The 17613-nt window shown below is 41.5% G+C and overlaps 1 protein-coding gene across 1 annotated transcript in view; it reads right to left on the bottom strand.

Moving 5' to 3' along the window:
• The window catches only part of LOC150083177 (astakine-like), a 45903-nt gene that overhangs the window by 11197 nt on the left and 17093 nt on the right, over positions 1 to 17613 (bottom strand). The window contains exon 3 of the mRNA XM_090377086.1: positions 3355 to 3436. Coding sequence (XP_090233212.1) covers positions 3355 to 3436 — 82 coding nt within the window. The remainder of the gene's footprint in view (positions 1 to 3354; positions 3437 to 17613) is intronic.

The following is a 17613-nucleotide window of genomic DNA, read 5'->3' as shown; positions in this document are numbered from 1 at the left end:
TTCTTTTCTTCCTTTTAGAGTTACTCGTTTGCTTTTGAGAGGGTTAGTTTTCAACTTACCAGTGGCGTCCTTTGCCTTCTCAGTTGTCGTTCCTGCTAAACGTGCTCCATCAATAACCCTTTCTCAAAATTGGAAAGATCACGTGTCTTCCCCATGAAAGGATCGACTAAAAAGCTCCAGGAAAGCGTACAATATTTACGTTTAATTATCTGTTGATGCCAACTGTAAAAGGTTTCTAATTTTTTAGCCAGTGTGTGTATGTTCAACAGTCATTTCAACAGTCATCAACTGAAAGGGTAGCCGTGGGGATAAGCACCGGACCATCAGTAGCAATGACTTGGGTTCGAGCCTGGGTAAAGTAAAAAAAAAAATCAATGCTAGGAGTTTGGTAAATAAATTTGATGAATTTGAGGTATTGCTCAAAACATCAAAGGCAGATATTGTTGGGATATCAGAGACGTGGTGTCACACAGATATAAGTAATGCGGAACTGGAATTTGGGGAATACAATGTGTATAGAAAGGATAGACAGGACAGGAGGGGAGGAGGGGTTATGCTATTAATTAAGAAACACATAAAGTCCAAGGAAGTGAAGCCAGTCGACATCGATGGACAGGGCAGTGCCGAATCAGTTTGGTGTGACATAAGCATAGGGAAATCAAAATTGAGAGTAGGAGTGTGCTATAGGCCTAATGACTCTGATGAGTATAATAAGATATTGTACAGGGAAATAGAGTGGGCCAGTAAATCAGAGAGTCTTATAATGGGGGATTTTAATTTCCCAGATATTGACTGGAATTTGTGGGTTGGTCACTCGCACACTAGCAAGGCTTTTGTGGATTTATTGGATGATTGTTTTCTACACCAGCATGTTCGTGAGGCAACAAGAGGGAGCAATACTCTTGATCTGATTATCAGTAGTGACTCTTCATGCATTAAGAACCTGCAGATAAATGAACCACTAGGTGGCAGTGATCACAGTGTGTTGAAGTGGGATTTACTCAAGGAGGTAACTACCATCAGAGGTAAAGGGAAGGGTTTTTGTTTTCGTAAAGGCGACTATGATGGTCTGAGACAGTATTTAAATTCTATACAGTGGGACCAACTGATGATGTTACCAACAGCAAACTCAAAATGGGAAGCATTCAAGGAACTAATCTTGGAGGCTACCAGGCTTTACATACCAACTAAGAAATATTGTTCAAGGTTTAGGCCTAAATGGTTGTCAGATGAACTAATGAGACATGTGGCAGAGAAGAAAAATGTATGGGATACATATAAATTAATGGGTGACATGGAAGCCTATGATAGATATAAGTTGGTCTGTAACCAAGTCACAAAGGAGATTAGGCAGGCAAAGGCAGACTACGAAAAATCCTTGGCAAAGGATGCAAAGAAAAACAGAAAAGAGTTCTTTACATACTTGAACTCGAGAAGGAAAGGGATGAATCAGATTGGTCCACTGGATATTGATGGTTCAACAGTTGAGGATCCTGCTCAGGTGGCTAACAATCTAAACGAGTATTTTGCATCTACATTCACGCATGAGGAGTTATTCAGGAAGGAGAATGATGTAGGTAAAGTAAACATTGGCAGTGAGCTGGATGATTTTGTAATAACTGAGAGGAAAGTGGAGGAGAGATTGTTGAGGATAAACATAAAAAAGGCACCTGGGGTGGATGGGATCTATCCAGTTATATTAAAGGAGGCAGCAAAGGAAGTATGCAAACCCCTAGCCATAATTATGAGAGCTTCTTTGGACTCAGGGGAGGTACCCATAGACTGGAGATGTGCAAATGTAACCCCAATTCACAAAGGAGGATCAAAGGCTGACACAAGTAATTATAGACCTGTTAGTTTAACTTCTGTTCCAGGTAAATTAATGGAGGCACTGGTTAAAGAAGCACTGCAGGATCATCTAGACAAGAATTCAGTTATAGCTCAGACGCAGCATGGTTTTGTTAAGGGCAGGTCTTGCCTGACCAATTTGATTGGATACTATGATGTAGTCACAAAAGAACTGGATGCAGGGAATAACTTTGATATTATATATTTGGATCTTAGAAAGGCTTTTGATACTGTTGCACATGGAAGACTGCTGCACAAATTGGAGCAGTGTGGCATTGGAGGCAAATTGCTGCTATGGATAAGGGGATGGTTGAGTGGCAGAAGACAGAGAGTGGTAATCAATGGACACTGCTCAACGTGGACTAATGTTATTAGTGGAGTTCCTCAAGGTTCAGTGTTGGGTCCGTTGTTGTTTTCGGTGTTTATGAATGATATTGATGATGGGATATCAAGTTTAATGTCCAAGTTTGCAGATGATACAAAGGTTGGCAGGGTCGTCAAGGACACTACTGACGCTATGCTGCTGCAACAGGATCTGGAAAGGTTGAACAGATGGGCTGAGAGGTGGCAAATGAAGTTTAACATTGACAAATGTAAAGTACTGCATATGGGAAACAGTAACTCCAGAGCAACGTATCAACTCTGCGGTACCACACTGACAGTGGTGGAGAATGAAAAGGACCTGGGGGTAATTGTGCAGGGAGATATGAAGTTCTCTGAGCAGTGCAGACGAGCTGCAAGAGTAGCTCATGGTGTCTTGTCAATGATATACAGGAATTTTTCTAGCAGGGATAAGGAGGTGATTATTCCCTTGTATAAGGCAATGGTTAGGCCACATCTTGAGTACTGTATACAGGTCTGGAGGCCTCATTTCAAGAAGGATGTAGAGCTGCTGGAACGGGTACAGAGAAGGGCAACAAGATTAGTAAATGGAACAAAGGGTTGCTCTTACGAAGAAAGGCTTAAGTTTTGCAAATTACAGAGTCTGGAGACTAGGCACCGGCGAGGTGATCTGATAGAGGTGTATAAGGCCTTGAATGGTTTGAGCATGCTCAATGCCAATGGGATTCTTCATCTTTCTCAGAATAATCACCTCAGAGGGCATAAATTCAAATTGAGGAAGGACGGATGTCGGATAGATGTGCGGAAATTTGCCTTTGGCCAGCGGGTGGTTGGTTGGTGGAACCGACTTCCATCACTTGTTGTTGAAGTTGATAGCCTAAACAAATTTAAAGCTCAACTGGACAGGTATTTCGAACGAACGGAGGGGTGAAATGGGAGAGGGTTTTTTTTTTTTTTTTTTTTTTTGGGCTGATGCTGAATAAGCTTGCTTTCTTGCATCGTATGCCTCTACTAATGCTAATGCTAATGCTAATGCTAAAAAATTTCCAGGAGTAGATGGGCAGCATAATTGGAATAAAAGCAAGAAATAGTTAAAAACTACTTTACACTTCGTAGTGTCATCAGCTTTAATATTTTTGAAATATTGTTTTAATGTATACATACCAAGAACGCAACATTCACCAGGACCACATTGATCTGTACTCTGACATTCTATATACGTTTCAAACGGAGCAGTAAGAGATTGCTACAAAAAGAGAAAATGATACATTTGTTTATTTTCCTATGACTATCTTAAAATTTAAATACAACGACAGAAAAAGTGCTGGATTTGTTTTCACATATTTAACATTTAACTCAATATTGTTCAAAAGTTTGCTGATGATTTACAGGTAAGAACGGTGGTTAACGATCAGAAATTAGGCTATTTGTCATCAAAGTGACAGATCAGTTGCACGAATAATCTGAAAATGGCAACAAGCAACTGAAGTTTAATGCTTGTAAATTCATGGATTTTACACCTAGGGAACAGAAAGCTAGGGGTTACTTACAAGCGAGGGGAAGTGAGTGGAGCTAATAGTTGTCCAGAACGAAAAAAAAAAAAAAAGGATTGCGATTCCGTGAGACATTAAATTTTCCACGCAATCTAACAAACCCATGCTTTATCTGAATTATTACTACAGGTTTGTCAGATGATTCTGCATTACCTCATTTACCAGTGACTCTGCTATTTTCCTTGGAACAGAAGTTAAACTAACAGGTGTGTAATTACTGGAGTCGCCCTCTTATCCCTCTTTATGAATATGTGGGGGAGTACATTTACATATCTCCTAGTCCTCGGGGACTTCCACTGAATCCAAGGATGCTTTCATAATTATTATGGCTAAGGGTTGGCTTACTTCCTTTGCTGCCTCCCTTAATATATTGGATAGATCTCATCCACCCAAGGTGCTTTTCTTATGTTTAACTTCAACAATTTCTCTTCCACTTTCCTTTGAGTTATTACAAAATCATTTAGCTCTCTGTTAGAGTTTGATAAATTTCCGCCATTTTCTTCCCTAAATAATTCCTCATGTGTGAATGTAGATGCAAAATACTCATTCAGCGTGTTAGCACCCTGAGCAGGATCATCAACGTTCGAACCATCGATATCAAGTGGACCAATCGATTCATCCGTTCCTTCTAGCGTTTACATAAGTAAAGAAGGCTGTGGTGTTTTTCTTTGTATCCTTCGCCAAATATTTCTCCTAATCTGCCTTCACTTGCCTAACCTCCTCTGTGGCTTGATTACAGATTACTTTATATTTACCATAGGTTTCTGTGTCGCCGGATAATTTATATGCATCACATGAATTTTTGTTCTCTGCCACGAGTCTCATCAGTTCATCTGACATCCGTTTAGGCTTAAGCCTTGAACAGTATTTTTCAGTTGGTATGAAAAGCCTAGTAGCTTCCAAGATTAATTCCTTGAATGCTTCCCATTTAGAATTTGCTGATGGTAATATCATCAGTTGGTCCCACTGTATAGAATTTAAAACTGTCTGAGACCGCCACAGTCACCTTTACGAAAACAAAAACCCTTCCTTTTACCCCTGATGGTAGTTAAATTTAAAAAAATAAATAAATAAACTCTTCCCTTTACCCTAGTTGTCAGTTACTCCTTTAAGTAAATCCCAAATCAGTACACTGTGATCACTATGATCACTGCCACCTAGTAGGTCTTTTATCTGTAGATTTTAAGGCATGAATAATCACTACTGATAATCAGATTAAAGTTAATCAGATATGATTAAAGCTGGTCCCTTTCAAAATCGGCCATGTGGTAGGCAAGATTCTACATATTTAAACACAAAAGATTCCCACATAAGATTCCCCATATTCACATTCGGCATTTCTGGGTGATACTACGTCTCTGATATCCCAACAATTTCTGCCTTTGATGTCTTGACTAGCACTTCAAATTCATCAATTTTATGTACTATATACTCCTAGCACTGGTGTACACTCAAGTATGCGCGCACCTGTTCCTGTTATTAGTTACCCTAACACAGCCCATGTATTTTCTTGTTTCATGATGAATCCCAGCAACTTGCTTTCAAGGCTGCTGCTCGTTCCAGTAGAATCAGCGCAAGAATCACTTTCACCTCTGCTTGCAGCCGTTGTTAATCTATTAGTCTGTGTGTCCCCTCAAGCTAGCAGTTTTCCGACCCACCTAACACTGCTTCAATAGCATCAGCAAATGTTCTTGCAGCCTTTCTATTTAAGTGTAACCCATCCCTATAGAAACAATCTCTCCTGTTAACAAGCACAGACCAAGCTGGGAAAATTTTTACCCCATGAGCCTTGCACAATCTCTCCAGGGCCAAATTGATTTACAAAGCTCTCGTTATATACTTCCTCCTATCGTGTCTGGGAAGAATTACAGTCACTTTCAAATTTAACCCGAACTCTCGACTTTTTTTCAACATTGCTCCGTACTTATTAAAGTTTCGTCTTCTTACTCTGATTGCAGTCTTTCCAGACCCACTGTACAATCACAATAAATTTTCTTTTACTGGCTATGCACTATGAAACAACCAATCAAGTTAAGCTAAATAAAAGTGCTCTCTCCTAATTACATTTGTGGGGATTATCCGAGCCTCTTGTTAAAAAATTAGTTTGACCAAATTTAACAGAGAAGTTTTACCGGAGATTTTTAACAATTTTAACTCTTCGCTGAAACTGTTCTCCAGCAAGTTCCTTATTAACAAATTGGTAGCACATCCCTGGGAATTAAATGTTGGTTACCGACAGGTAACTAACTTTTTAACTCCCAGTTTTCTGATTACTTAGGGTTTCCTTTAAAGTTATTAACTTTGGACCCGTGAATATATATAAATAATAGGGATGAATATAAAAGTTATTAGCCAGATCAGATTAATGCCATCAATAGCAGATTGTACATTACATCAGTCTGTAATAAGTACTATACAGATGCTGAACATGTATATGAACACAACAGTATACAGCTTACAGTAGGCCATAAGGCCGAAACCTGGAAATAAACATATAATTAGTAATTATGTAGTTAACTATTGGTGTAGAGATACACTGAAAGAGACTTTTTCAAGGGCTAACCCTCTCAATATATCCTACCAATAATTAACAGAGCTATCTGTTTCTGAATGCCATCTGCCTGTTTATATATATATATACACATTCACGTTAACCAAGAGTGATTAACAAGTACAGGCAACTCTCGGTTTACGAATGAATTCCTTTCCAAGGCGTTCTTCGTTACACGATTTATTGTGTATTTTGCATTCCTAAGCTTTTATGATACGTATCGTATACTTTAGCAGCCATTTTAAAGCCTTAAAACCATGCAATAAACATCGAATGGTCTATACAATACGCTTTATTATAATGTATGTATGCATTAATGTTTATCATATATGATTCGTAACATAAAATAAAATAAGAAAAGAATAAAACACATACTTGTTAATTTTAATTCAAAACAGAGTTACAAAATAGAAATAAAGGTAATGAGTACTAACATAATATAAGTACTGTACATAGATATGTATTCAACTTTTACTCGTCAATGTCTTCACCAGACTTCAACATTCTACGCGGCGTGGCATGTAAATCAACGTTTTTTTACTGGCTAGATTAGTTTTATTAAACAAGAACAGTTCAGTATAATTATCATATAATAATTTTCTGATAATTATTGTAATAAATAAATTTTTTAAACGTTTATGTATTTAAATTTTACAGTTATGTTCACTATACGTTTGGCATTTCATTTTATAAGGAACTCTATCTATTGGCGAACTTTAAGAAATTTTGAATGAATTGTGACGTTCGTTATAGCGAAAGTTCGTAAATCGAACGTTCGTAAACCGAGAGTTGCCTGTACCGGGATAATTATCAGAATAGCCTTATTTGGGGATGTGGTGACCTTCCGATCTGAAGGCGATTAATTAACGGAACACAACAGTTTATTTTGTCAAACGCAGCGGCCTTGTTTCCAATGCATTTTTCGGGAACAATTTCCTATACTCTAGCAGTGATTAACATTTATTAATTTGATTGCTTGCTGAACTATTTACATAGTGAACTAGCTGTGCTGTGTGTTAAATTATGCAAATCTAGATTAGTTATGGTCCTGAACATTAATTTGAATATGCAAAGCTGCTACGCCCCCTGGCGGATTCAGTAGGACTTATTGGAAAATTGGTAGATTATGGTATAACAGCCCAAATATACCATTGATTGCTAATCTTTTGGCTATATGCCACGAACCTGTGGTGGGTATCATTTGCCATCATTTTCAGTGGCCTATCTTACTATCCTACCATACATTCGATAATCCGAACTGTACCGGTTATCCGAATTTCGTGAAATGGAAGGAAGAACAGGAAAACACAATAAATCCCCGGGCCAGAGTGACGACCCTGTTATTGTGGAACCCCAGGACGAAGAGGAGGACTCCCGTTCTGGATCGCAACTAACCAAGCGGAAAAATCGAAATCAAGTGATCCCTAGATTGGGGCGGGAAACACGTTCCCATACAGAAACTAAAGAACAGCCAGAAATAGCCACATCGCAAAAAGACCAAAAAGAAGACATACAGCAGGACTCACCCCTCGACCCTGCCATACCGGAGGGTACCATATACGAAAAGACGCTCTTTCTGAAAACCGCACTTGAGAACATTTTCAAGGAAAACTCAAATAGAGTGTCAGCAGCACTCAGATCTGAGATTGTCACAATCTTCCACAAGATGGAGACAATCTTACATGATGAACACCTTGACAGAGAGAGAGCTACCACACGGCTACAGGCCTATATGGAATGCGGGGCAAGCCAAATGCCACAGCGCGCCCCGGCATATTCTGATGCGCTGAGGAATCAAACTGCGACAACAATGGCTCTCACAAACACCACCAACACCAAGTCTGCACCCAGGAAGACGCTGCTCCCTACACCACATCTTGTAGTTCTTAAACCAACCACTACTGATACTCTTAAAACTAGCGAAGAGGTCAAGAAGAAAGTCATTGACTCTCTGACCCAAGAATTCAAAACAGCCAAGATTAGAACCATCAGGAAAACTCGTAACACTGGGGTAATAATCGAGACGGAAACAAAAGACGATGCCAACTTGATTATAAATAACGCCAAGATACCGACGCTCGGACTCTCTGCTGAGCTGCCTAGAGAAAAAGGTCCCTCAATTGTTATATTCGGCACAGACCCGGATCTGACCCCCACTTCCATCTGCGAGGAGATATACACAAGAAACCTCCAACAACATCTACCAGACAGAGACTACGCAAGTCTACTGGTACCTAAACACCAAACCAAGAGCGGGAATGGTAGCTCAATAAACTGGGTGGTCGGACTGGCCCCTGAGGCATGGAGGGTGATAAAAAAACAAGAGAGGATATATATAAACTGGAGCTCCCACCGCTTCAGGGAACACATCGCAGTCCAAAAGTGCTTCCGGTGTTGCCGATTCGGCCACACCACCCACACGTGCGTCCAGCAGGAGCCAACTTGCGGACACTGTGCTGAGAAGGGGCACAATTATGCAAACTGTCCAAATAAACAAAGCGACCCAGCCTGCGCAAACTGCAAGTGGCAAAAACTCCCCCACACACATTCAGTCAGAGATAACAAATGCCCGGTATATATTAAAGCAAGAAGCGCCCAACAATCAAGAATATATTATGGGGACTCTTCCTAAAAGTTCCAACAACAGCTGCATTAAATTCCTCCAACTTAATGCACAACGAGCCATTGCTGTAGCGGGACAGATAAGGAAAAGGGCCGAAGAAGAAAATCTAGACATTCTCCTGCTGCAAGAACCTTATACCTGTGCAGGTGCTGTCCGAGGATACCCACCCAGCTATAAAACTGTCCAAATGGATGGAGCAACCCCATGGGCTGCAGTTGTTGTACGAAACCCCAACATAACTGTCACCAAGATCTCACACCTGTGTCACGAGTGGGCATCCTGTGCACACATCATAACTTCTCTAGGGGAACTCTACATCATTTCCCTGTACTGTCGTCCAGAAGCAGATATCCTCCCGTACATTCAATATCTGCATAAAGTGCAAACCGAACTAGCAGGAGCCAAGATCCTTGTATCCGCCGACTTAAACTGCCGCTCACCTTTGTGGCACAGTGAGACCCCAGAGCGTAGAGGCTCTAGAAATGGGCAACACATGGAGGAGTTCCTGGCCAATAGCAGCTTTGTTGTCATAAATCGCTCTAATAATCTACCAACATTCAGTTCAACTCTCTGGGAGGCCACACTGGATGCCACCATGGCAACTAGATCCCTAGCCGGTCACCTCAATGACTGGAAAGTGCAGGAGGATTGGACCTCCTCCGACCACAGGGCTATCACCTTTACTATGCATAGATCACTCCACCGTACTCAGACAAACTGTTACAAACAGAATAGATATGCTGTCAACAAAGCAGACTGGGGAAAATTCAAAGAAGCCATCACTAGAAATGCACAAAACTTGCCATCCAACCAGCTCCACAAACAAACTCCGGACCAACACCAACGCGCTGTCACCAATGCCATTGTAAATGCGGCTAATCAAGCAATCAGGAAAAGGACCCCTCGGCCAGGAGCCGTTCCGTGGTGGTCGCAAGAACTTGATATTTTAAGAAGAGAAATGAACCAGAAGAGACGCGCCTTCCAAAGAGCCAGACGGACCTGGCTGGCCCCTGAGGTGGAACCACTCAGGCAACAGTACAGGGAGGCCAGGAACACCTATACTGCGACGATCAGGCAGCGGAAAAAGCTGTCCTGGGAGCATCTGGTCTCTACTGTCGGCAACTCTGACCCCTGGAGTATCATCTATCGGATAGTCACAAATAAGCTGCCAAGGGGGGAGGTAACCCCTTCCACCATCACTCCCCAGGGTGCTATGACCAACAACTGGCACGATACTGTAAACAATATACTAGACGCCACTTTTAAATCCATTGAAGGAGACAACACTCCTGAACAGCAACTGCTATGCCAAGCCAACGATGCATACAAATCCCCCAGGACGGAGGAGCCCTTCACCCAAGCAGAACTACAAATTGCTATTAACAAGATAAGAAACAGGAAAACCCCAGGATTAGATATGCTCGAGCCGGAAATAGTAAGGAAAGTGGCTGAGTACACCCCGAATCTGCTCCTGGACCTTTACAACCACTGTCTCCACTCAGGCTGGTTCCCTACGGACTGGAAGGTGGCAAACATTAAATTGATCCTTAAAAACCCTTCAAAACCACAGCACAAGCCGGACTCCTATCGGCCAATAGCACTCCTGACTGTGCTCAGCAAAGTGTTGGAGCAGCTGCTCAGACATAGGATTGAATCACACTACCTCACAGCTAGCTTAACAGCAAACAAACAGTTTGGCTTTAAACCGGGAAACTCAACCCTCGACGCACTGGAATGTATCCTTAACATGGCGGAGAGCTGCCGACAAAAATACTTTCTCCTCATCTCTATTGACTTTGCAGGGGCGTTCGACGCCCTCTGGTGGCCGAGCGTCCTCGCAAGACTCAGGGCAGCCCAACTGCCATCAAATCTATTCAGCTGCATAAGAAGCTACCTAACAAACAGACGGATCCTGGTACAGGCCCCTTACTGCAAGGTAGATCGACAGATACACCGAGGATGCCCCCAGGGCTCAGTATTAGGCCCCCTCCTGTGGAACTATGTATTGGACGAGTTCCTCTCCCTCGACTTAGGGGGTGTACAGGCATTGGCCTATGCAGACGACCTATCCCTAGCCCTTACTGCAGATTCAAGAGCCCAATTAGAAACTCTCGCGAATGCAGCAGTAACCACACTGCAAGAATGGACGGAAAGGCATCGGCTCACCATTTCGGCCACCAAGACTAAATCCATCTTACTTAAGGGCTACCTAACCCCAACTAGACCGCCGCAAATAAGAATCAACAATAGGACAATTAAGCTAGTCACAGAACTAAAGTACCTGGGAGTTATCCTGGACCGTAATCGGTCTTTCACCCCACACCTAAAATATATACAGGCTAAGATGAAAAAATACGCTGGCATGCTTGCCAGAGTCACACGTTGCGAATGGGGCCTGAAAAGGCGCACACTTGCGATCCTTTATAAAGCAGCCATTATCCCGGCAATCGCATACGCCTCCGGCGTCTGGTTCCACAAAGCCTCAACAGCGGTAAACCGCAGACGACTGGATATCATACATAGACCCATCCTATTGACCCTCACCCGAGCATGCAAGACAGTCTCTACTCATGCACTACAAGTGATCACGGGCGCTCTCCCTCTTGATCTTGAGGTGATTCGCAATGGCATGCTTCAGCAACTCAGACGTGGCAAAGTCACAACCTTCCAGGACCACACTACGGACCCGGCTAATAACTGTGAAGTTGAGAAATACAGGCTGCAAACGTACTTGACATCGATATGGCAACAACGCTGGACGATTCCTGACAAAGGAGACATCACGCGAAGGTTCTTTCCGAACTTGCAAAAGGTGTACCCAAAATATCCGACATGGCTCTGCCCTGGTCTCCACGTCACCTACCTTCTCACAGGACATGGAGCTATCCGCCACAAGCTACACCTCTTTGGACTGACAGATAACCCAGCCTGCGCATGTGGTTCCCTCGAGACCTGGGACCACCTGCTACACGAGTGTGAACTGTACGAAGATCTGCGTGGACACCTCATCACACGAGTCCAGTTCAACCCCAAAAATCAGGAGCACTACCTACTGGAGGACGAGGGAACCTACAATGCCCTAACCAACTTTGCTCAGTGCCTCTTTGTAAGACGCCAGACTCTTCCTTTGCCGGAAAATCTAGGACAACTAGGATAAATACAACAACAATCACAACAAATGATGAACCAAGATAAAACTGGACTGTGCCTGAACTGCACTCTCCCAAATACTGACCGATGGAGGACACCGATTCCATTTGAGAACTGTTAACCAAATGCATTGACTACAATCGGACCTTCGGGAGTCCTCCCTGACTGTGACTGAAGCCTATCCTACTGAATATCCACTAGTGGATGGACCTGGATCCCACGAATAACTACTTAATAAAAGACGAAGCATGATCTGCACAAATGTCATACAGACCTGGACTGAAAACCTGGACAGAGATATCTTCACTCCACTCCTGGGAATACCAAATGGGGCAGCCCTGACGCCTTGGCGCCCGACTGAAGCCACCCCACATGTATGCCCTGTGGGCAAATAGGCCAGCTCCCTTGCCTGGCCTACTTTCTACCCGTCCCTGGTGGGGGATGAGGGGACAGCCCTGCTGTCACCTCCCCTTCTCGCCACCCCTTCTTTTCCTTCTGGTGGGGCATGGGCATGCCCCACTGTAAACTGGAGTTGTCTTCCCTATCGGCTCCATACTTCTATCTATCTCCCCCCCAGTCTTCAGTCTCCCTCCCCACTCTACCTGCACGCTAGTGAACGCCCCACACAACCTAAATTCCACAAGTGAAAATCAATTTCGCCCACCATTTCTTTTGACCTCCTAGCACTTCCTCCTCAACGTGATCACATTTTTATTTATTTATTTTTATTTATTTTTATTTTATTTTATTTATTTATTTTATTATTTTTTTTTTTATTTTATTTTTATTTTTATTTTATTTATTTTATTTTTATTTTTTATTTTATTTATTTTATTTTTATTTTTTATTTTATTTATTTTATTTTTATTTTTTTTTTAGGTCCTAGCCACTGAAATCTCAGGAAATTAGGTGGCAGGACCTGCCAGAGTGAACTATATTCAAGTGGATACCTGGTCTGCCTCCACGGGGCGAAAGTGGGGCAACGTCGGGCCTCAGTAGAGGTCTGGCGGCTAAATGACCAGATGAACAACGGTACAAGGCATCACACATATACAAAGTCCATACACTTTTAAATCTCTGGCTTTTCCAGTAAACTGGTTCACATACAATGTAACCTACGCGGAGATGGGGGAAACCCCTGGTGCCGCTTGACCCTAAACACACTTTACACTTTACACTTTACCGGGATAACAGTGCTAATCATGGAGATACTAGATATGCGTTTTATGTAGAATTCATAGTACCCTGGGAGGGGAAAAATATTATCTTTTGTACCTTTCAGTAGAAAGGAGTAGAGGTTTAAGTTGGTAAAACGTGTAGCGTTTTCTAATACAATTATACACCGCTTTGTAGCAATTCCGAGGGATATAGAGAAGTTCTGAACTCGTAAAAACATTCAAGAATGTTAATTAATTATAAGAATTAAAGTTTAAATAAAAGGTGAATTTTAAGTGATACTTTTTATTTTCATAATCTACTTTGGGTGACCCGCCCGGTATTTTGAAATTTAAATATTGCTCACAGTCGACAAAAAGGTGGGGAGTCCCTAATTTAACCGAAGAATTACTTTACACTTGAATATGCTTTCTTTTTGGCGAGTTTCCAGTGATTAATAAGTACTAAAGTAAAAGTGCTAATAATTGATTTGCTCAATATACATTTCACATAGAATTCAGTATGTATTCTCAATTCCTGCTGGTCTGGAAAGTAGCGACCTTGATGAGACGATTATGAGTGGGTTGGACTGGCCTACAAGATTTCGTAAGAGGAAAACTAATGTCTTATGCACTCTCTCTTTTAACCTTCAGCTACAACCAACCAGAAACATAAATTTTCAGTTAGAGAGAGTGAAGTGTGTGCGTTTCTGTGTGTGTAGAAATTTCTTCTCTTGTGCATGCACTTTTCTTCTAGAAGGGAAATAAATTCTTAACAGTACAACAATTTCACAATAAACGAGTATTATATAAGTAAATACTAAAATTATGATTGCCCATTTCGCATTAGCAAAACATTTGAGATAATTTATTAATGGTATTTTACTTAATTTAATACGGCAGGAATATTTTTAAAGAAAGTGAAGTGACTCAATCAAGAAAAACAAAAGCAACAACACAAAAAAATTTATTCTACGTAGAACAGCAACACACCTTTGTTCTCAGGACCGCCCAAGCTGCAGGCGGCCAAGGCAACTGAGTCGTGCGCGGTTCTTAGAAGAACTGATAATTATCAGCCCTTCTAAGAACTTTTGTGAGTTGTTATAATATATTATAGTAACTCACACAAGTTGTGATTTTACAAACAACTATACAATAACATAGGCACATCAGTAGCTCGCGTGGGGCACAAAAAATTTGTGCTGGTACTGGCTGTTCCCTGTTGGGAACCATGAGGACATTTAACTGGAGTGCTTATACCTTTACCGCATATATAGTATTACCTCGATAATCACTAACGTGCCCATTGTTATTTCATCCATACACTATCTTTGGCACTGTGTGGAAAAGCCTCGGTTCGATTTTCGTTGCTGGCCGAAGTTGAGAAATACTTCTTGTTAGGAAGTATTTCTCATTTATGAAGCGAAACATTTATGGACTTTTATCATACTGTGGCCGAATTAGTTGCTCTCCGTTGATAGCAACACTTCAGGAAATTCAGTTTTTCGTGAAGAAAATAATGAAAAATCGATCGCAAGAAATACGCGCAACAAAACAAACTATTCGACAAAAATATCTAAAACAAGCTACTAGATTCTGCTTCTGTCTGGCTTAAGGTTTGTTTGTTTCTCTTTCGATGTAAAACGGGAACTACCAGATACTGTACGCGATTTCGTATTTCCCTTTTTTGTCAATGAAGTAGCGAACACCCACCTGATAGAAACGGGGCAGGGCACACAAAACTGCATGACCGGAAAGTCACTCCCTCATTTTGAAATTTGTCCTACTTGGTTAGTATATAATATAGAGCCACCAAAGAACGCGCAACAGGAAATGGCATAAAATTTTCTACCTACTAAAATTCTAGCTTTTTTTTATTTTTTATTTTTGTGCTTTCACTCCAGATTCATTCTTTAATGGTGAATAATCTGAACATAAGTGAGTGCCCGAACTGCCACAAGGTTTGGAGTATTTGGGGGGGGGGGGTTCTGTGGTAGCTGCGCAAAGGATAGCGGCACACAGAACGCGGATGACACGAAACATTGAATCGAAAAACCGTTAAGGGATGATAAAAAATTAATAAAAATAGGACCAGTGACTAATGCTAAATGCAGTAGAAAATCACGTCTCCACGTCTGAAGAAAATGTTCAGGAGATTGAAGAAGCATTTCAGAAGAAATTCCAAAAAATCAGTTAGGAACGTTTAGAAGATTGGACTTCGCCGAAAGTGTGCTTGGCTGGATGGAAGAGTGGCCAACAATTTTAAACAAATTCTGTTGTGGGAAGAAGCTGTGTCTACGTAAGGTTTGTCAACAGGCTCAGCAAAATTACTGACGCCCACAAGGTCCCAAGGAAACCGTCCAAAAGAGCAAGAATCGCCCAAAAGTTATCAGGTGGTGCGGAATATCTTCTGACAGAGGAGTTATTGGACCACTCATTTTTCGCATTGCTATGAATGGTGAAAGTTATCTTGACATGCTACACTCATTTATTTTCCCAGATGTAAGGAATTAGCTAAATTCAGCAACAACTAAATTGCACAACTAAACAACTAAAATGCTAAATTGCAGAATACATCCAATTTATAGACAATATGCTGACGCTTAATAATCTTACCAGACGTTGATTTAGCGCTTAATACACATTACACAGGATGAGGCCTACCTCCTCCGTTCATTTTTGGCTCGATGTAACTTTTCCCTACAGATAGATAGGCACGCGTGGACTAGCAGAGTGGCCAGCTTATAGTGCCTATTACATCTCAGTTATATTCTTTTTGTGGCTGGGTGAAAGAAAGCGTTTACGACAAAATCCATCAATGTTGATGAGTTTAATGACACTCTCCTTAAGGACTCTGCGATTGGGTCTTTTATGCACTGTAAACAATGCACCCATCTGATTTTTCACATGCCTTGTCGGCAATATATATGTGTCGAGAGGTCATAATCGAAATAATCGATTATGACTTCTAGATTTTGCATTGCAGAATACATCCAATTTATAGACAATATGCTGACGCTTAATAATCTTACAAGACGTTGAATTAGCGCTTAACACACATATGCAGTTTATTTTTTTAATTTCACTAATACTTCCATTTTATATTAGACAACGTTTGTCCTTTTATTTTATATCTTCTAAGTAAAACGAAGATTTTTTAAAACTGTTTAAGTGACCCCTGCGTGTAACACAAGTTGGTGGATGTTTAAAAGTTACATATTGTGTGCCAGTATCAGCTCTTCAAATAATTTGCCTTTGGGGCATGTATGTGCACTGTTCCACATGGTGGATTTTGTATTCGCGTCAACTGCAACGAGGAGGTCAGAGCCCCTTAGTTTAGTAATAGCATGATCCAAATAATTGACATATGGATCTGCAGATTGACTACCTTGTGAGTAGAAGCTTATGAGATGAGGCTGTCTTGTGGAACCCTCAACACATCCTACTGATAGTGTATAGTGTGTTCGTGTCTAACGGCACCAGGGGTTTCCCCCATCTCCGCGTTGCTTTCATTGTGGGTGTAACAGTTCACTGTAAAGGCCAGAGATTTAAAAGTGTATGGATCTTGAGATGTGTAATGTTGTGTACCGTTGTTCTTCTGGCCATTTAGCCGCTAGACCCCTGCTGGGGCCCAACGTTGTCCAAACTATGCCTCGTGGAGGCAGATCAGGTACATTAGTATTTAGATATATACTCTGGCAGGTCCTGCCACCTAATTTACTGAGATTTCAGTGGCTAGGACCTTAAAAAAAAAAAAATATATATATATATATATATCTGATCCCACACTGGCCAAAGGCCAGTGCCAGCAGGGGTCTCCATTAGGAAGGCTAGGAGGTATTCCGTAGTTGAGTGAAAAGGCGTCTCCGACGATCAAAAGCATAACGAGCAAATTCTTGCAGGGACTGGAAATTTTCTCTGGTGCTCAGGAAGTCTGGCTCATTTCCAGGTACAGTGATACTGGTGGAGAGAAGAAGGTTCTGTCGAAGATCTAGGTATTGATGGCAGTGGTATAAAATATGTTCCCAGTCTTCTAGGTCACCACAAGAACAGAGAGACATTTCAGTAAGGTTGAAAGTTGCAAGTTTGGCATTAAGGGATTCATGACCAGAGAGTAAGTAGAGAGTGTACAGACCAGGATGAAACCATTTCTGAGTGGACTCTAACGTGGCAAAGGTGACATTAGGGATGAACTTTAAAGTAACAAGACCCTTAGAGGTAGCGAACCATCTGTCTTGCCAGCTCTGCATCAAAATATTCCAACAGCGTCTTTTCTCTGCCTTGGGATCCACAGTGACATCGATGGTAATGCCAAGGACAGCGTGCGTAATGTAGAAGCACAGGCCTCGGTACATAAGAAAGAGATCGAGAGGCAGACAGCCGTTAAGGACC

This window comes from Mastigoproctus giganteus, chromosome 7 (genome assembly GCF_048544385.1).
Source record: "Mastigoproctus giganteus isolate SK-2022 chromosome 7, ASM4854438v1, whole genome shotgun sequence".
NCBI classification, from domain to species: domain Eukaryota; kingdom Metazoa; phylum Arthropoda; class Arachnida; order Uropygi; family Thelyphonidae; genus Mastigoproctus; species Mastigoproctus giganteus.
This window is presented reverse-complemented; position numbering and strand designations above follow the sequence as displayed.